This window comes from Coenobita brevimanus, chromosome 114, assembly GCF_032717465.1.
Source record: "Coenobita brevimanus isolate Jiangsu-jjx chromosome 114, ASM3271746v2, whole genome shotgun sequence".
Classification (NCBI taxonomy): domain Eukaryota; kingdom Metazoa; phylum Arthropoda; class Malacostraca; order Decapoda; family Coenobitidae; genus Coenobita; species Coenobita brevimanus.
In genome coordinates this window covers 6840962-6863214 of record NC_137067.1, presented here as the reverse complement: position 1 = coordinate 6863214, position 22253 = coordinate 6840962, and the positions used below count along the sequence as shown (strand labels likewise).

The following is a 22253-nucleotide window of genomic DNA, read 5'->3' as shown; positions in this document are numbered from 1 at the left end:
ATGGGTCAAGTTAAGGTGAAAGGATTAAAGTGTGTCACTGAAGAAAAGGTTTGGAACTGTCAGCTCGAACAACAACAACAACAACAACAAAATAAATAAATAAATAAATAAAGCTGTCACATAAATCCAGTTCCAGCTTAATGACAAGATATATTGTCTTTGCTACAGTTCAGCTTTTTCAAGTCCTGGGCCCGTATTCTCGTTGGATTAAGGAAGTTCCCTAACACCTTTTCCGTGGTGATTTATTTTGCTTATAACACCTTACTGTCCTCTAGTATGTTACGTAAATCCTTCTAATATCTCCTCAGTTTACATACATAACGTGTAATATGATATTAACCAGCCAAATATAAAAATAAATTGCTAAGGAAAAGGTGCTTGGGAGCCATGTTAACCAACGAGAATATAATCCCTGGTATTATCCGAATTTAGATTCAAATATTTGGCAGCGTGTCGATAGCGAACTGAGTGAATTTTTCTGTTTGAATGTTGGACTGAAACAGAAATGTGTCATGTCCCCATGGTTTTCAATCTGTATATGGATGGGGTTATGAAATACATAAAAGGTAGGGCAGTGGATGGTGGTGTGACTCTAATAAGAAAGGGCAGTGTTTAGAAATTCTCTGTACTGTTGTTTGCAGATGGTACTGTATTGTTATGTGAAGACGAAGGGGAATTGCAAGGCTTGGTGAATGAGTTTGGGAGAGTGTGTAAGAAACGGAATCTAAAGGTGAGTGTAGGGAAGAATAATGTTATGGTCTTCGAGAGAAATGAAGCCACTGAATGTACAGTGAGGATGGAGAAAGAAATGGAAAATGTGTGTACGTTTAAGTACTTGGGGAGTGTGATGAGTAAGGGTGGAAGTTTAGAGGGTGAAGTGTTTGAAAGGGTACAACAAGGAAGGGTTCTTTGAAAGCAGTGATAAGGAACATGGAATTGAGCATGGAAAAAAAAGTCGCTGCATGACAGTATTGTGATGCCATCTCTAACGTATGGAAGTGAAGCTCGGACCTTGTTAGAAGGACACAAGTCAAGAGTGACAGCAATGGAAATGAGTTATTGGAGAGGAGCATGTGGAGTTACGTGGAGGGACAGACTGACAAATGAGGAAGTGAAGGGGCGTTGTGGTGTGGATGTGGATGTGATAGAAGGCGTTAATTGAAATACACTAAGGTGGTTTGGCTATGTGGATAGGATGGAGATCGAGAGACTAACGAGAAGAGTGTATGCGAGTGAGGTGGAGGAGGGGAGAGCGAGGGGGAGGCCGAGGATGAGATGGAGGGATGGAGTGGAGAGGAACATAGGGGGATGTTAGCTGGGAGCAAGGCAGTGAAATGGCGTTGGATAGGGCGACATGGAGGCGATTTGTTTGCCGCCACCCCTTACGGGATTTAGGCGCCTGGCAATAGAACAGAAAAAAATGGACCTTCAAAGGTGTCCTGTTCATTCTCCAGTCGTTAGCACTTTCATAGTGAGGACTGCATTGTAGGTGGCAATCGAGGCTCCGTAGCACAGTTTTCATAGTGATTTATTTTTCATGCTACATCTCAACATTCTCTGGTATAGGCCTAGTATTTACGTATATTATAGTGCCTACATAATTCGACTCAGATACCTACGAGAGGGTGTGACAGGCAATATAAAGGATGATTCGTAAATAGTGCTCACTTGGCGGTATCTTATGTGTTCTGGGGACGGCTCAGTCTGCATGTGTGGGCATGGGTGTGGTAGAGGGACTAAGAAATATATAAATGATACAGGAAAGCCATAAATAACGATGACTAATCCGTCCCCGTAAAGCACAAGAAATTACCCCGAGCGAAGTGGTAGAGGAGAGCTACGCATGGGAGTAGATTGTAGCACCAGTCGAGGGCAGTACTCCCAAGGTGGATGGAAAGCTGTCGACAGGGAAAGCTGGAGCTCCCGTTTCATCAGCCCTCGGGACTAGTTCCTGACCATAACCCTTTGTTGAAATTTTCAGTGTCTCAGTAACACAGAGAGTAGGCCAGCATGCTCTCCAATACAAGTTTCTCTGTCAGCACCAAACTACATGCACAGTACACACTACACTTCCTTTTCAAATCTTCAGAACAAATCATGGCTTTACAACACTTAGCTTCGGAGTCTTTGGGGGGGGGGACCATAAATGACCCCACCTTCCTCCCCTCTCCCGGTGACGACTCGAGCTGCCTGGAACCACTGTCTGACTCACTTCTTCTTCATTTCTTCAGCATTCACGGCCTTTCCTCTAACTTTCGCTCTGTTGAGCACCACCTATCCTCCACTAAATCTCACCTTCTTTTCCTAACTGAGACTCAGCTGTTTGAGGCAAATGACAACAAACCCTTTTCTGTATCCTCTTACTTTCTCTATACTCATTTCAAAGCCAAAGGTGGCTGTTGTGTATATATATGCAACGACTTATCTTGCTTTCGTGTTCCTGAACTCGATTCTTCTGAATTCTCTACTCTGTGGCTTCGGCTTTCTTGTCATTCTCTGACTAAATACGTCTGCGCTGTTTACTTATCCTCTATTTCTACTGACTATCAAAAATTCTTCGACTATCTTACTTCTATGATGGAACACATTCTGCCCACTTCTCCTTTCTCTGAAATCTCCATTCTAGGAGATTTCAATGTTCACCACCACCTTTGGCTCTCCTCTCCTTTCACTGATCCACCTGGTGAACAAATCTACGTCTTTTCTATCCTTAATGACCTAGAGTAGCTTGTACAGCACCCTACCCATATCCCTGACCATCTAGGAGTGAGCTCCGTCATACTTGACCTCTTCCTTACAACTAATCCTTCTGCTTACATTGTTTCTTTCCTCTCCGTTGGGCTCCTCTGATCACAACCATATTACCTTAACTTGTCCTATCACTCCGGTACAGCCTGTGGACCCTCCAAAGAAACGTCGACTGTGGCACTTTGGAGCTGCAGATTGGGAGGCCCTCAGGCTGTACTTCTTTGATTTTCCATGGAATGATTATTGCTTCCATGGCCGGGAGCCATCTGAGTGTGCCTTGCGCATTACAGAGGTTATTCTCTCGGGCAATGGAGCATACATTCCCTTCTCACATCCTTTGACTAATGCAAGAAAGCCTTGGTTTAATCACACTTGATCTAATGCTGTCCGCAACAAGGAGAGGGCCTATAAAAGGTACCAGAGCCAACCCACCTCTGAATCACATCTTTTTTACGTTTCTGCCCGGAATCGTACTAAGTCTGTTTCTCACTCTGCTAAAAATAATTTCATCCGAACTAAATGCTCTCAGCTCTCCAATTCGAATTCTTCCCGTTCCTTCTGGCACCATGCCAAAAACCTTTCTAACAACTTTACCTCATCATCCTTCCCTCCTCTTTTCTACTCTGATGGTTTTGTAGCTATTTCTTCTACTGATAAAGCAGATATCTTCGCCCAGACATTCTCCTCCAATTCCACCTTAGATAATTCCAGTGCTGTTCTTCCATCACTTCACCCCTCTGACTTCCACATGGCTGACATTAAAATTTCTTCAGCTGAATAACAAGATATATGGCCTGATGGGGTTTCTCCTGTTGTCCTCAAGAACTGTGCTTCTGTGCTTACACCCTGCCTAGGTAAACTCTTTCATCTTTGTCTATCAACTTGTACCTTTCCCTCTTGCTGGAAGTTTGTTCTCATTCAGCCAGTCCCAAAGAAGGGTGACCATTCCCAACCTTCTAACTAACGTCCAATTGCTTTAACGTCCTGTGTCTCAAAAATTTTCGAGTCAATTCTTAACAAAAAAAAATCTAAAAGCATCTTTCCTATCACAACCTTCTTTCTGATCGTCAGTATGGGTTCCGTCAGAGACGCTCCACTGGCGATCTTCTCACCTACCTTTTGGACTCCTGGTCATCCTCCTTTCAGGACTTTGTCGAAAACTTTGCCATTGTACTTGACATCTCAAAGGTTTTCGATCGAGTCTGGAATAAATCTTTAATTTCCAAACTGTCCTCTTACGGTTTCTATCCTTCTATCTGTGCCTTCATCTATAGCTTCCTTTCTGGTCGTTCTATAGCCGCTATTGTAGACGGCCATTGATCTCCTAGAACTGTTAACAGTGGTGTTCCTCAGGGCTCTGTCCTATCACCAACTCTCTTCCTTTTATTCATCAATGACCTTTTAAGCTGTACATCTACAGTAACCCTATCCACTAGTACGCTGATGACTCCACCCTTCACCTTTCCATTCGGTTCCCGCAACGTCCATTTCAACAGTTACTTCAACAAACAAGGAATGAGGCTATGGCACACCTAATGTCTGACTTCACTCGTATCTCTGACTGGGGTAAAAATAATCTTGTTGTTTTCAGTGCATCAAAGACTCAGTTCTTACACCTATCAACCCGACAAAATCTTCCACAGGTATACCCACTAATGTTTAATAATATTCAGCTTATTCCTGCATCGTCCTTGAACATGCTTGGGGGTTCATTCACTCGGGACTTATCTTGGCAAATAATATTACATCTCTAGTGAAATCAGCCTCCAAGAGATTAGGTGTGCTAAGGCGACTCCGTGCCTTCTTTACCCTTGCACAGTTGCTGACTTTTTACACGGGTCTTATCCGCCCCTGTGTAGAGTACAACTTTCATGTGTGGGGAGGCTCCCGACATACAGCTCTTCTCAATAGGGTGGAGTCAAAGGCTTTTCGTCTCATTAACTCTCTTCCTCTTATTGGCTTCCTTCAACTTCTGTCTCTTCGCCACACTTTTGCATCTTCATCTCTTTTCTATCGCTATTTCAATGGTCACTGCTCCTCTGAACTGTCTGCTTGCATTCCTCCACCTCTACGACAGGCGGGTAGCACCCGTGTAGCAGCAAACTCTCATACCTTTTCTGTCCAACCTTCTAATGCAAGAGTTAACCGTTACTCCCAGTCCTTCATTTATGCAACAGGTCATCTCTGGAACTGTCTCCCTCTGTCCGTACTTCCTGCTAACTATGATCTCCAGTCTTTCAAACTCAGTGTGTTCAGGCATCTCGAAATGATCGGATCTTGAATTTGACTCTCTTGTACAGTATTTTGTTTTTCTCCTGGAAGGAACAGTTATTGCGGGCTCGTGGCCTTTGGTTCCTTCTTCCTAGCATAAAAAAAAAATGTATTGGCCTACCACTGTGGAGATACTGTGAAGGCTCCTGTGCCATCCAGCATACGGTCATTATGGTCACACTGAACCATATAAATACTCTTCTTAAGAAAATAAAAGATTGAATAATTATGATAGTACGAGAGCATAGATATGAGGTCTTGTTTGAGAACAAGTTAAGTGAAGGGTTATCCCCAAGCAGGTGTTCCAAATACCTGTACTGGCTTTTTTTTTTTTTTTTTTTTTTATAAATTTCCCTTTCACCTCTTTCACTGAGGCTCTAGAGGTACGACGCCTTTGTGTGGTGGCATTGACATAGCCGGGTTGCTCTACTGCCCAATTATACATACGTCCCTCAGCTACCTACCTATCCCTGAAAGGAAGATGGTGGACTGTACCAGAAAAGCAACTTACGCCTGAAGTCCACTGAGTTCAAGTTTAAGATAAGCTTGGGACAACAACTAGAACAACCCTTTCAACATGAGGATGTATTTCATTGGTTGCCCTACTACAAGACGATTATTAAAGATGAGAAGGACCTGTGATGGTGGAGGGGTAAGAAAGGGCCTTGTCTACCTTATCCAGTTAGAAAAGTCTCCCCTAAGCTGAGTAAAATCTGAGAAAAAACAGCGCGTTGGTAACATCCGTATTTATTTTTATTCATTCATTCATCCATTTACCATTTTATTTTATTTATGTCTATCTATCTCCATTTATTGCCAGTCGCCTTAATCCCGTAAGGGGTGGCCACAAACTAATCGCCTCCATGTCTCCCTGTCCCCAGCCATTTCATTGCCCTGCTCCCAGCTCACACCCTTCTCTCTCATATACCTCTCCACTCCATCCCATCGTAGGCCTCCCTCTCCCTCTCCCCCCCTCCACCTCACTCAAATACACTTTCCTCGTCAGTCCCTCACTCTCCATCCCTCCATATTCTCATCCTAGGCCACCCCCTCCCTCTACCCCCCTCCGCCTTACTCATAAACTCTCTCCTCGTCAGTCTCTCACTCTCCGTCCTCTCCACTTGTAGAAACTTCCACACAAAATGCTAACAAGGCAGACCTCGACATGACACCAATTCTTGCAACACATTACTGCAACACGTTTTCTCGTAATACATTGCAGCTCCGGCCTCCCCATGCAGTTCATCCTTAGTAAACAGGGTGGCCCATATATCTGTCCATCTATCTTTATCTATCTTTATCTATATCTATCTATTTATCTATCTATAACGCTCTCTTTCCACTCCGTCGGGCAACTTCTAGGGTGTTGAGGGGACGGCCTAGTAAAAGTTATCAGTGTCTATCCTGCATCATTTATTCATTTCCTACTCCAACTGCCTCATCCACGCCCACACCAGCAGGATGAGCCGTCACCCCCAACACACTGGATACCAAGGTGGATTTCTGGTGCAGCGATATTCCAGGCTTACCCTATTGACTGCGCATGATGGTTGTCCTGTGTCCTGTGTCCTGTGTCATGTGTCCTGTGTCCTGTGTCCTGTGTCATGTGTCCTGTGTCCTGTGTCCTGTGTCCTGCACCCCCAGCCACTCTGCTTTGTCCAACAACTTACTTTATGACATCCTTTTACACACTTCCGCCCACAGCATTCCATAACCTTTTTTTTTTTTTTTTTTTTATGTAACAGCCTAAAATTACCGCCTTCCCATCTTCAATGCCGAGTTCTAACTAGATTAACACTAGAATACTGTGTTAGTCCACGAAAAAGTGCTATTAAAAGAATGCAGGACCGTACCATTGTATTGTTCTTCTCCTTGAACTGCGTAAAATAAGTTTGGAAATGGCAAAAATCTAGATGAGTTAAGATAAAGAGTATAAAAGGACAGTAAGCACCATTTTAGGTTTCGTGTAGCACTATTTTTTTTTTTTTTATGCAATGAAGAAGGAACCAAAGGCTAGGAGCCCGCAAACCGTTCCTTCCAAGAAAAAAGCAAAAACAATACAAAAGAGAGCCAAATTCGTACATTTCGAGATGCCTGGACACACTGCGTTTGAAAGACTGGAGATCATAGGAAGTAGGAAATACAGACAGAGGGAGACAGTTCCAGATTTGACCTGGTGCATAAATGAAGGACTGGGAGTAACGATTAACTCTTGAATCGCTGAGGAAGAGGTGCTACGAAATATCCGAAGTCTCTTTAGAGTAAGCTACTATACCATCTCAGTAACTCGCAAAAGTTTATATCAATAAAGTAGTCTTGGACATAAATACAAATCCACTTCATAACGATAATTAAAAAGACAATGAACAATTATTTTCGAAACCCAGTGATGTGATGTTAAGAGCCCGATAGACTTTTTAGTATATTGTGTACGGGTTTCGTAATTGTTCTACTGAAAAGTGAATCGATACTTACGTCCGCAAGTGTAAGAAGAAATTAACGTACACAGGGTAAAATGAATCGCTGAGAAAGAGGTGCTAAGAAATCTCAGAAGCCTGTTTAGAGTACGACACTATTCCATTTGAGAATTTTGCGTTAAGTTGTATTATCAAGGATAAACGCGTTTTCGTTATCTACCCCTAACTTAGACTAACTTAGCCTAATCTGAACTCCCCTGGAAAAAAAAAAACAAACAGCTCGACAAGTGTTCAGGTTATCCCTTCCTGACAACCACAACCACAACCATAACCACAAAACTATATAATCACTGACTTTGACATCACCTGTAAAGTTGAATAGTACAATGTGTGTGTGTGTGTGTGTGTGTGTGTGTGTGTGTGTGTGTGTGTGTGTGTGTGTTTAACCATTTTATTTTTCCAGTGTCTTCTGCTACTGCCAGGCGACTTTACTCGCCTTTTCTGTTACCTGGTAAAATAAATATCTGGGTATAATTGGAAAGGATGATACGTTCCATGAAGACGCGAGTGAAAAGATCCAGCAGAGTGGAAATCAATACCATCAACTAGAGAAGCCATTTCTATCATATTACCTTTGTCAATACTCGATCTTATTTTGCTCCTGTTGCTGGAGAAAATTTTATAACCTTTACTGCATTCGAACCATTAAGCATACAACATCCATTCACAGGATATATATATATATATATATATATATATATATATATATATATATATATATATATATATATATATATATATATATATATTTTTTATGCATGGAAGAAGGAACCAAAGGCCAGAAGCCCGTAAGATTGTTCCCTCAAACACACACACACACACACACACACACACACACACACACACACACACACACACACACACACACACATACAAGATAACAGAGAGGAAAATTCAAAATCTGTTCATGGTCCCTCCACACGCCACAGTTCCAGCCTATCCTCTTTGTATCCTACGCCCATTATTTGTAAACCCAACACTTTTTCTTGCTATTTTGAAATAAACCCACACTGCACTTAGATCAGGAATAGTATAACACCAATTCTCGCTGGTAATACTTTCATTCCCCCGGCGAACCACCCGCCATCATTTCATAGCCCATTCCACCCATTCCTTACCATACTATGTCCATTTTACCCTCCTCTCCTTTTGACGGCTTGATGGTACACGGGCGACGAACGCACTTGTTTTACAGACGAATTTCATCAGCTTAAGGGGGACTCAGAAATGAGGGGAATAGTTACAGCTTTCGTTAACTCCTCCACAACTAAAGGTCTTTTCTAATCTGAATGAAAGAAAAGCATTTGGGAGCCGAATGCTAATCGCCCACCAGAATATGCTGTTGGGCAAGTCCAAGATTTTGGCCATATCTTGATACCCTGAAGGTTTCATGTTGATAGCTCAAGCCGTTAATGAGATATAATGGTGCTAAAGGCGGACGATAAAAACTAGTTGACCTTTGGCAGCTATATTAGTGACCTTGACCTTGGCCCCGAGTGCCCATTTTCGAACTCGGCAAAGATTTTGCCCATATCTTGATACCCTGAAGATTTCATACTGATAGCTCAAGCCGTTCGTGAAATATAATGGGAACAAATACACACACACACACACACACACACACACACACACACACACACACACACACACACACACACACACACACACACACACACACACACACACAGAGGGAGAGAGAGAGAGAGAGAGAGAGAGAGAGAGAGGCGGGCAAAAACATTGTCTCTCCGCCTCGTTAAGACGGGCAATAATAAAAGTATCTGGAAGTAGGAAAAAGAAAATTTTAAGGAAATTGTAATTTGAAGGAATGAAGGGTAGGAATGCGAGTGTGAAAGTAAGGAAACCCTGCATGAAATTCACTCTCTCATGGCCGCATTTTCTCCTGTGCTGTATTCCAGCTAATGCCAAGCAGATTATATGTTGACAATATCATAATATGTTAAATACTTGTCAAATTCTTCATCCTGTCCACCAGAAAGTTGTTGTTGATCAACCCTGGCCCGTCTGGTCGTGCAGACCCATCAACCGCAGGCAAGAAACAGACCCTGCAAGGCCGTTCCGTGCAGTGAACCAATGTTCTCTTGTGGTTAACAGCGCCTCGCCTCGTTTGCATTGCCCCACCCAGTTAGCAGGGGTACCATAGCAAGCTCCACATCACCCTGCATTGCTAATGGTTTCCTGGGTTGCAGGAAACCACTGGGCTTGTCACTCAGTACAGAGGCGCCTGAAATGGGAAGAAGATCGATAACAAAGCGACATGAAGGAAAAGGAGAAATAGTGAGAGAGGAGGGCAGACATAAAGGTGAAAGAAGAAGTAGGCAGCACAGCATCTTTTGAGTGGATATTGGTTGCTGCCATTTACCACCTTTTCCAGAGAGTAGCGTGTCAGAGTGTTGCAGTCCTATTTTGAGGTACCGTACCATGTACGAGGACAGAGTGACGGGCGAAATGCGGTGGATACAATGACAGTGTTGAGGAGAGGAAGGAATGTTGTGATATCATGCACTGAAACGGGTTATGAATGGAATGAATTGAATTACTGTGAATCGTATGATGTTTGGCTTATAATGTTTCCTAACTCCTTTTCTTTAAGAATTTATTTTGCATTTTATACCTTGTTATCCTCTGTATCCTCTTCCTTATCGATTTACTTTGTATAATCCACCGTGCTGTCTACCTTTCTATTTATAGTCAGACGCCTTAAACCCGGAAGGGGTGACCACAAACAAATCGCTACCTGATTTTCCGCCATCAGGCTGCCCTTCCTCAAATTCTCACCACCCTCAGTCGTAGACCTCTCCACTTCATCTCTTCAATTCGTCCTCGTTCTTCACCTCCCCCTCACCCCCTCCATCTCATTCACATACATTCTGTTACCCAGACCCATTATCCGTATCTCCACATGGCCAAAACCATCCCAGGGTACTTCCCACACTTTCTAGGACATCCACATCAATACCATAACTCTCCTATATATTCCTGGTGCAAATTATGTCGATATTAAAAAGATGAAAATTATACAAGAGGAAAATACCAGTGTGTATCTAATGCACATATATAAAGAAAATGCAAAGATACTACTACTACAAATAAAAAACCACAAATGGTTATGCCTGTGAGGTGGAGCCAGGATTCCTAGGCTTGAGTGATGTGCGAGTGTCTGGGTGGCCCATTACACTGTACACTCGGAAATCACAATCTCTAGCCCACCCGGGTAGGGCCGGACATTAAGACCGGGTCCATTCTGGACGATGGCCCACACTACCACAGGGCAATACACGCACATACACACAAACTATGAACCCTTCGAAATTTTGCTATCTGTGTCATGCCCTGCTCTTTTTCCTCTGTATCCTGGTAACCAGTCATAGTATGGCTACATAGGTGACAATATATATATATATATATATATATATATATATATATATATATATAGATAGATAGATAGATAGATAGATAGATAGATAGATATAGATATATATACTGTATATTAATATAATACTTTTTATTTCACACCTCTCAAAATATAACAATTGGACGCTAGGGGAACTCCCACACACTGGATTTTTACATGAAGATCCGAAGCACCGCGATACAGGCGAGCGACCTGACGTCTTGGTTGGGTAGGAGATGGCTTGCCATTTCAGAGTGGATACGGGTGCTCAGAGGGTTATTATCATTCTCCTTTCTTGGAAATAAGATGGATCATGACTGTGAGGGAAACTATGTGCTCCGGGACGTTACTGACAATGACGAGAGGGTGGGCTGTCTCCGAAGGTAAATGGTAAATTATTTTCATGAAAATTAAAGAGGATGAAGCATGATAATATTAAAAAAAAAAAAAAAAAAAAAAAAAACTCACTCACCGGCGCGCGCGCGCGCGCGCGCACACACACACACACACACACACACACACACACACACACACACACACACACACACACACACACACACACACACACACACACACACACACACACACACACACACACACACACACACACACACACACACACTGTAATGTTGTGTGATGCGTTGGCTGATGTGGGGTGGCTTCTTTGAATCTTAGCTTAGAAATTGCAGTCTGTTTCCTTCCTTTCTATGGTATACAAATTTAAATGTAGGGTAAAACGTGCAGCATTATGCTAAGAACGCTGTCATATGTAACAAAGTGAACATAACATGACATTAATAGCGAAGACTCGAAGAGTTCTTGAGATTTGTCGTGTGCATCTGTATACAGAGGTGGGTTGGTTTTATGTACGAGTACTACACTATAAGTGCGTCGACTGAAAAATGAGTGATTGATAATATAAAGTAACATTTCTGAAACATCTATCTACCCGTTGTCAGACGCCTTAATCCCTTAAGGGGTGGTTACAAACAAATCCTTCCCCTCTCCCATGTCGCCCTGTCCCTTGCCATTTCACTGCCCTCTCTCCAGCTCACACCCTCTCTCTCATATACCTCTCCATTCCATCCCTCCATCTCATCCTCGGCCTTCCCCCTCCCTTTCTCTCCTCCACCTCACTCACATACACTCTCCTCGTTAGTCTTTCGCTCTCCAACCTCTCTACATGGCCATATGACTCGGTGTATTTCTCCTAACGCTTTCTATCACATCCACAGCCACGCTACAACGCTCCTTCACTTCCTCATTTGCCAGTCTGTCACTCCATGTAACTCCACATGCATCTCTCAAGAAACTAATTTCCACTGCTCCCACTCTTGACTTGCCATTCCAACAAGGTCCAAGCTTCACTTCCATAGGTTAGAGCTGATATCACAGTACTTTCGTCCAGCAACTTTCTTTTTACTTCCCTGTTTATTATCACTGCTTTCAGAGAACCAACAACCTTTCTTCTTTGTTGTACCCTTTCAAGCACTTCATATAGTTACCTTAAGTGTGTATTTTCATATTGTTAAACACATAAAGGGAAATAAAAGACATATAGGTTTATAGGATGTGTTGTAACGTATGGACGAATTGTTTCGTAAACGAACTTATGAATTTAATCGTAACCACTTCGGATGACGACTGATGATTGAAACTCACAAGATTGCTAAAAGCATCTTACTTATCTTGCTTTTGCACACACACACACACACACACACACACACACACACACACACACACACACACACACACACACACACACACACACACACACACACACACACACACACACACACACACACACCGTTCGCCGGCTCAGTGGTAACACTCTCGCTTAGCATCTGTTAAGACGGAGGTTCGCGCCTTGCTCGGGATGAGAAAAGTTTCACTGACGAGGTGGGTGGTCACTGTCCTCCTTGAGCAAGAGGGTGGGTGTGTGCGTGTGTGAAGGTCAAGGCTTTGCCCTTAGATAGGACTATATGAGCTCTCACCTCTCCTCCGGGAGGGTAAAATGCTGATGATCACAACCATCACGTGATCCTGACCGACCCGGTGAATTACACGCACACACACACACACACACACACACACACACACACACACACACACACTCGCAAATGCTGACACCGTTGTGTGGATTCACTGGGCGGTTTGGAAGTGCTTCGTTTGAATCCTAATGTTTAAAAACCTATGGGCTTTTTCCGTTGCGTCCATGCTTAATGACGATATTGCAGAGAATAAAATGCAATAAACTAATGTACGGTATGTTGTCACCTATAAGCCATAATTTGATTGCGCATTATTCCCTCTAGCAAGATAAATTATACATAAAAGACTGAGAGTGAAGCCTCGATTGGTTCATAGCATTTGTGTACGTGCGTGTGTTGCCCCGTGACTCTTAGAAAGGGCCACTCGTCCAGAAAAGACCCCGTCCTGGTCCCTGCCCTGACCTGGGTGGGCTAGAGACTGTGGTTTACGAGTGAACATGTTGTTGATAATTCTGCCACCTTCGCACTTCCTCTTTTCTTATTTCTGGACCCTCTGTGGATGGGAAGAGTTGATTACAATGGTGATAATGATTTCGATGGTGGTGAACATGAAAATGATGATGATAAAAATTTGATGACTATGATGATGATGATAACAATACTGCTGCTGCTGCTGCTGTTGCTGCTACTACTACTACTACTATTACTACTACTACTACTACCTACTACTACTGCTACTGCTATTATTATTATTATTATTATTATTTGTTGTTGTTCTTGTAGTAGTTGTAGTAATAGTAGCAGTAGTAGAAGCAGTAGTGATAGTAGCAGTAGTAGTAATAGTAGTAGCAGTAGTAATAGTAGTAGCAGCATTAGTTGAAGTAGTGATATTAATAGTAGTAGTAGTAGTAATAGCAGTAGTAGTAGCAGCAGCAGTAGTAGTAGTAGTTGTACTGGTAGCATTATGATGATGAATCACTCCATGCCAACAAAAGCATTAATTTAGCCAGTGACGAAGTAATATGTGTGGTCATAGAGAATAATGATGGTAGAATTAAAGAAAAAAGGAAATCATTATAAGTAAACCACTTTATCAGATGACGTATTATATATATTTTACTTCTGTTGCCACCAAACGATATTGTACAAACATTTTATCCAAGACTGTTACTGATGAAATTATTTGAGGACAATATCTACCCTTTCTGTTTTGTTAAGTCCCTCCTGACCTTAATGAATATGATGGTGAGGAGAAATATTAAAAAGAAAGTCGTTTATTTGAAGGTGAAAACCACTTCATTCAGATGACGTTTTTCTTATGAGGCTTTTCGAACGTGAGGGTTGAGATCTTGCTTCTCCTTAGTTTATCAAGACTTAACATTTTTGCTTACCGGCCTTGGTCACCTTACGGAGGCTCTCCACGCTGCTCTATCTCTAGCAACCTCTCTATTCAATTCCTTAATCTTGAAGTCACACTTTTTGACTTTTCCAATCTACCTCATGCAGCTCTACCCTCAGTGTTCACCCCCCCTCACACTTCTATCCCAGTTGTCATCCTCCATCCTCTCCAAACGCCGAAATCACCTCAGTCTACCCCTGCTCATCACAGAGCTAATAACATTCAAGGCCTATCTTTCCTCTCAGCTTTTCATCCGCAGCCCTAATTCCCTCAGGCACATCAAGGTAATTTTTATTATCTTTGTACGTCTGAGCCTGCGAATAACCTCCTTCTTTATTGCCTTACACTCCTTACACAAGCTGCATACGAGGGCCCCGTAATATGATGAGTGAGCCCTCCCAGTGACAGGAGAGGCAACAGCTCTCTAAATTTCTTCCAGCCACTCCTTACCCTCGCCACCTCCAGCACACATGTCCTCAAAATAACAAAACTCCCATACACACTCAAGAGACACAGCAGCACTTCTCTCCTTCTGTTTGTTCTTAACATACCGAGTACACTCAAAATCAGCATTGAGTCTAAATCTTAATACCACTACATCTCTTACGCACCCACTTATCACAATCACTACACAAAATGGAGTTACTTCCCACACCCTTGTGGCCAACTGCTTATGACCATACTCCTTCTGCTATGACATTACCCCCACCAGGCGCAGATATCATCACTTTTGTTTTTTCCGCGTTTACTCTCACCCCCTTGTGCCCCATTCCGTGGCTTCACCTCTTAAGTCTCTCTCCTCTGCTATCCTCACATTCTCGGCAATCAACACCAAGTCATCAGTATGCAATATCTCCTTTTATACCTCTCAGTATGAGAAAAGTTATCCTAAGCTCAATAAAATAAGTTGACATTAACTAGAACAAAACGCAAAAGACGTCCTTGAAATGAAAAGGTTAACTCTCTCAGGCTCTTACGAGTCTCTCTCTCTCTCTCTCTCTCTCTCTCTCTCTCTCTCTCTCTCTCTCAGCTCAGCAAAAATCGTCCGGCATTATTTAGTACAGAATACTTGAGCTGCCCGAACCACTGTAAGGTTAACGGCACAGACAAGTAAAAGTTTGCTGACAATCCGATATCAGTATTGCATCCTGCCTAACATAGTACTCATTTCCCCCCTCAAACGACAGACTATCATTCTTTCCAAGACTCTTTTATTGTGGCTTCATATTGCTGTCACATAAAAATCGCTCCTGTAACCATCGTCAATCTGCAGCAGAGTAGTGTGGGTGAACTATTGCTCATGGCCATACTAATCTTAAGGCTATCAGCTTCCTTTGACTCTTTAAGTTTGGTTAAATGCTCTGGCGTTAGCTGGAATAGAATGCAATAGTTGCCTTGATTATGAGAGTTAATGGTACCCCAGCAACAACACACTCAGGCTCCTACACTTACCCTCAGCTGAATGTAATCGTCTGATGTTAATTGTAAAGGAACAGCGGAGTTGCTTTGGCCATGAGAGGATTAGACAGGGTGTTAATGGATGTAATGGAGGCTTGTTTCTTGATGTGGTCTGTCTGTAGCCTTTATACAAAATTATTTCCTTTATTTAGCTTCATTTCCTTCTAGTTTTAACGATGATGGTGAGAATGAGAGACTAACTAAAAGAGTGGATGTTAGTAAGGTGGAGGGAGGAGGAGGAGGAGGGGGAGACAAAGAATAGGTGGGGGAACGGAGTGGAGGGATATACTCGTATGAGGAAGGGGATTGTGAGTTGGAGGTAGTGCATTCAAATGGCAGAGAACAGAGCGACGTGTAGACGATCTGTCTGTGGCCACCTCTTACGGGATGAAGGCGTCTGGCAATAGATAGGTAGAAAGACAGACAGACAGATAGACATATGGATAGATAGACATAATAATGAAGATAATGACTGACTAGAATCCGATGGCAAAAGTAGAGGGAGTAAATATAGCCTATTTATAAAATCTTAATGCTGTGGATCTTTTAACCCCTTTTTTGTTATGACGTATTGCTTGGGAGGGACGCCTTCACGCGCTGAGACCGAGATAGCTGGGCAGTTACACTGCCTAATTATATAAATGTCCCTCAACTCCCTCCCTGTTCTCCAAAAGGAGGATGGTGGACTGCAGGATGAGGCGAACTTCAGCCGGCAGTCCACCGACTTCTCGTTTCACATGAATCTGGTGTTACAGCAACAATAACAACAACATCGTCTACAATTATTAACACTACAACAACTACTACTACTACTACTGCTACTATTACACCTTCTGTTATGACGTACTAACCATTTTATCCTCGCTACTGCCAGACGATTTCATGAAACTTATAGTGCAGTGGTTCATGAAGTCTATAACTAACCACTCCGATTCCAAAAGTCTCTCACGCTTAAAAAAAAAAAAAAAAAAAAAAATGAAGTCAACAATTGAAAATAAAATAAGTCCAACTATTGCAGATTTTTTTTTTTTTTTAATGAGTGGAGGAAGCCTATAGCCTGGTGTATGGATTTTTTTTTTCTTTCCTCTGTTCTTCTTCTGTTTTAAAAATATTTGAAAAGTAATCGTAGTGGAGGAGCTAACTTCTTCAGCCCTAGGACGTCACTTGTGTTTTATTCCTCTTACTTGCCGAAATCATTATTATTATTATTATTATTATTATTATTATTATTACTACTACTACTACTACTACTACTACTAGTAGTAGTAGTAGTAGTAGTAGTAGTATGATTATGACTATTATTATAATTTTTATTTAGTTTTGGAGATACTTTTCGAACAGGATATTCTCCATACATATGGCCCATGTACAGTCAAAGAATGAACTATGTTCCTAGTTCCGTCTAAATATATATATATATATATATATATATATATATATATATATATATATATATATATATATATATATATATATATATATATATATATATATATGGCGAACTACGATAAAAACCTTATCTCTTCTAGTGTGTGTTTCAGATGGTTCGATCTATCCTGTCTGTTTTTGTCAAAGGTTGGGAAGATAGTTGTATCTGCCTGTACTTGCCCGCGCAGGTCAGTATCATATCCAGGAACGAGAGAGCCCCTATCTATACGAAAGATCTTTCCTAAGTTGAATATAATTGTCTGAAAGTAAAACCTATCACTCTACCTATCAGGAGAGTAAGAGTTCGAGGCCAGGGCTACTTAGTCCCGTAAGTCCCGGCAGTTAAGGCGCGGGCGACCGGCCTCACTCCTCCCCGTGTGGCACTACGTGAGCAACGAACCCCAGCCACCCGTCAGATAGGAACCCTTATGCGAAATTATCGTAGTGAAGGGATTGATAACAGTGTGGCATAAAACTAGCCATGACTGATGTTGTGTCTGCATTTACGGTGCCGGGAACTGACCACTTGCGAGTTGGAGAAGGGAGGTGAAGATGTCGACGATGATAATTTTCGCAACATTTGCACTAATTGCGTTTAAAGTACATAAATATCGTGTGAAAATAGCTTTGACATTATATCAAGTGCTTGATGTACAATATCACGCTTTCATTTTGCCGTAAGTAAGGGAAGTGCTACATCTAAGACCGCCCAATTTTTTAGTGTTTGAGAAATTACTTATTATTATTGTTTTTACGGCTAAATCGAAATATACTGCTCAACAAGTACTCAATTTTAGGTCAAATCTATTTTCACACGATGTCCCTGGCCTTTGTTTCCTTCTTCCTTGAATAAGATAAAAATCAAACGCGATCAGTGCTAATACGAAAAATATCATTGTCGATAATTTCATCTTCCATGTAATCCAAAACTCCCAAGTGGCCAGTTGTTCAGAACGATGAATTATATCTGTAAGTGAGAATACGTGTAATTATAGCCACACTTGGACCCTCTTAAGATTATCAATGAAGTCTGTTTGTTTTTAGCTGATGGAAGTAGACGTCTCTCATTATTTAATACTAAGCCGTGATTGCATGAACTTTGACGAGCTTTAGTTATAAAATATGCGTCTCCTTGGTTACTAGTCAGATCAACCGTTCGAGCTGACCACCCTTGGCCATTCAGTGAGTTGAAAGAAGTTAGAGAGCTTTGGCAGGTGAAACAAACAGACCAGCATTATTTTTGCGTCTCGACAGCTCCCCAACTCTTAACTGATTCCAGACTAATTTGTAATAACCTCAACATAAGTTTCAGGTTGTTGACAGAATCATTCCAAAGTGACTACTGATGGATTGCAGTCTGGTTCCAGATTGCTCGATTGATTCTTGATTAATTCCAGAGTGCTGCTCTATTGATTCTTAATTGATTTCAGATTCCTCGATTGATTCTTGATTGCTTCAATATTGCTCAACTGATTCTTGATTGATTTCAGAATGCTTGATTGATCGTTGATTGAATCCATATTACTCGATTGATTCTTGATTAATGTCGGATTGCTGGATTGATTCTTGGCTGAATCCAGATTGGTCGACTGACTCTTGATTAATTCCACAGTGCCCGATTGATTACTGAATTATTCCAGATTGCTCAATCGATTTTTAATTGAAGCCAGATTAATTGAATTTGGATTCCTCGATTGATTTTTTATTAAATGCGGATTACTCGATTGATTTTGTATTCATTACAGATTGATTAATTGATTCATGGTTGACGACAGATTGATCAGTTGATTCTTCATTGATTCCAGATTTCTTGGCTGACTCTTGATTGATTACATATTGCTCAGTTGATGGTTTTCTCGACTACAGTTTGTTCGATTGATTCTTGATTGATTCCAGATGGTTTCACAGTGATTCGAGATTCATTTCATAATAAAGCCACACTGATTCCAGACTGAGTCCATAATACAGCCACATTGATTCCAGACTGATTCTATATTAAGGCCACACTGATTCCAGACTGATTCCATATAAAGGCCACACTGATCCCAGACTGATTCCATGGGCCACACTGATTCCAGACTGATTCCATATCAAAGCCACACTGATTTCAGACTGATTCCATATTAAGGCCACGCTGATTCCAGATTGATTCCATAATAAAGACACTGATTCTAGACTGATTCCATATTAAGGTCACACTGATTCCAGACTGATTCCATGATAAAGCCACACTGATTCCAGACTGATTCCATAATAAAGCCACACTGATTCCAGACTGATTCCATAATAAAGACACACTGATTCCAGACTGATTCCATAATAAAGACACACTGATTCCAGACTGATTCCATAATAAAGACACTGATTCCAGACTGATTCCATGATAAAGACACACTGATTCCAGACTGATTCCATAATAAAGACACACTGATTCCAGACTGATTCCATGATAAAGACACATTGATTCCAGACTGATTCCATAATAAAGACACACTGATTCCAGACTGATTCCATAATAAAGACACACTGATTCCAGACTGATTCCATAATAAAGACACACTGATTCCAGACTGATTCCATATTAAGGTCACACTGATTCCAGACTGATTCCATAATAAGGCCAAACTGATTCCAGACTGATTCCATATTAAGGCCACATTGATTCCAGGTAAAATACAGATTAATTCCAGATTCATTCTATAATAAGCTCACACTGATTCCAAAATTATCAAACCTGCGATGGACGATGATATCATTTTCGGCACCTTGCCCTAAACAGTTGCACAAGAGTCAACCCGTGTGTGTGTGTGTGTGTGTGTGTGTGTGTGTGTGTGTGTGTGTGTGTGTGTGTGTGTGTGTGTTAACGCCTAGGCTATTTGATGGATTCGAATGGAACTTCCTAGGTGAGTTCGTCGGAATTCTGGAAAAGTCTTTCACTAATGCAAAAAAAAAAAAATAAATAAATAAAAAAAGCATGATTCTTAGTGGATCAACCCCCCTCAGCATGTTAAAAATTCTCTGATGTTGTGAAAGGAGGGTAGATACGGGTTTCATATCTTGGTATAAGTTGCACACTAGACTCTCATCCGTACTGCAATACTTGGGCAGCGTGACCCTCCTCTCACGTATTCTTGAGGGGTCAGCCCTTCTTAAAAAAAAAGAAAAAGGAAAAGAAAGAAAGGAAGAAAGAAAGAAAACGAAAGAAAAGAACAGAAATAGGGGAAACATTTGAGTGACACTTCTTAGGTGAGATCTTCTGGTTATTGTGAAGATCTTCCACTATGTACAGCTTTCTAACCATATTTTTTTTAGGGAGTCAGCACACCCACCCCTCCCTCACCAAATAAAAAAATGATGAGTGATAGGATGGCAAATATGGCTTTGATATCTTAGTACATGTTGCTCAATGGACAGTCCTCAGCAGTGCTATATTTGGGGAGCGTGAACTGCACAATGATTTTTGGAGAGGGTCAACCCCCTCCCAGAAATTAAAACGGTGAGAAATAAGGGAAAGTGGGCACATGACTTTAAACGAAATCGGCATACTGTACATATCGCAGAATTGGTTATGCAGTTTTTATGTTTTCCTTGAATGTACTTTATTTCAGTTTGCTACACCCACACGACTCTTACCCCATGTATCATTCCTTCCAGAGTGTTACGTTGAGAAAGGTCGAGGGTTAAGACTTCGCTACCCCAGCAAACTTGAGACTGTTAGCTCTTTGAGGGAGTGTGAGCAGGCGTGTGACCGAGCTAGTTTTGAATGCAAGTCTTTCTCGTACAGGTAAGTTGCTGGCATAGGTTATGGCTGGAGCACACACACACACACACACACACACACACACACACACACACACACACACACACACACACACACACACACATTCTCAACCTGCAACACATACGCTCACATACACAAAAATTTTATATGTATGTACAGTACGCTACAATCAATAGACAAAATCTATCTATCTATCTATTGCCAGACTCCTTAATCCCGTAAGGGGTGGCCACAAACAAATCGCCTCCATGTCGCGCTGTCCCCCGCCACTTCACTGCTCTGCTCCCAGCTCACACCCCCCTCTCTCATATACCTCTCCACTCCATCCCTCCATCTCATCCTCTGCCTCCTCCTTCCTCTCCCTCCCTCCACCTCACTCACATACACTCTCCTCATCAGTCTCTCATTCTCCATCCTCTCCACATGGCCAGACCACCTCAGTGCGCGTCTCCTAACGCTTCGTATCACATCCACATCCACACGACACCGCTCCTTCACTTCTTCATCTGTCAGCCTGTCTCTCCATGTGACTCCACATGCTCCTCTCAAATAACTCATTTCCACTGCTCTCACGGTTGACTTCTGTCCCTCCAACAGTGTGCAGGCCTCACTTCCATACGTTAAAGTTGGTATAACAATAATGTCGTGTAGTAGCTTTTTCACTTCCACGCTCACTTCCCTGTTTCTTATCACTGCTTTCAAGGAACCAGCAACCTTTCTTCCCTGCTGCACCCTTTCAAGCACTTCACACTCTAAACGTCCATCCTTACTCATCACACTACCCATGTACTTAAATGCACTCACATTCTCCATTTCCTCCTCATCCAGCCTCACTGTACATTCACTAACTTCACTTCTCTCGAAGACCATAATTTTACTCTTCCCAACATTCACCTCTAGAGTCCGTTTCTTACACACTCTCCCAAACTCATCCACCAAGCCTTGCAGCTCCCCTTCGTCTTCACTTAACAACACAGTATCATCTGCAAACAACAGTACAGGGAGTTTCCAAACACTGTCCTCTCTCACGAGGGCCACTCCAACATCCACTACCCTAGCTTGTATCTCTTTTATAACCCCATCCATGTACAGATTGAACAACCATGGAGACATGACACATCCTTGTTTCAATCCAACCTTCAGATAGAAAAATTCACTCAGTTCACCATCCACATGCACTGCAGCCTTGGCACCCTCATACATACTCTTTACGACATTCAACAACTTCCCATCTACTCCATATATTCTTAATACTTTCTACAATCCTTGTCTATCCACCCTGTAATAT

General features: G+C 41.9%; 1 protein-coding gene across 1 annotated transcript in view; it reads left to right on the top strand.

The window, feature by feature from the left end:
• The window catches only part of LOC145418457 (uncharacterized), a 149901-nt gene that overhangs the window by 11899 nt on the left and 115749 nt on the right, over window positions 1–22253 (top strand). Inside the window, exon 2 of the mRNA XM_080286874.1 lies at window positions 20793–20968. Coding sequence (XP_080143000.1) covers window positions 20793–20968 — 176 coding nt within the window. The remainder of the gene's footprint in view (window positions 1–20792; window positions 20969–22253) is intronic.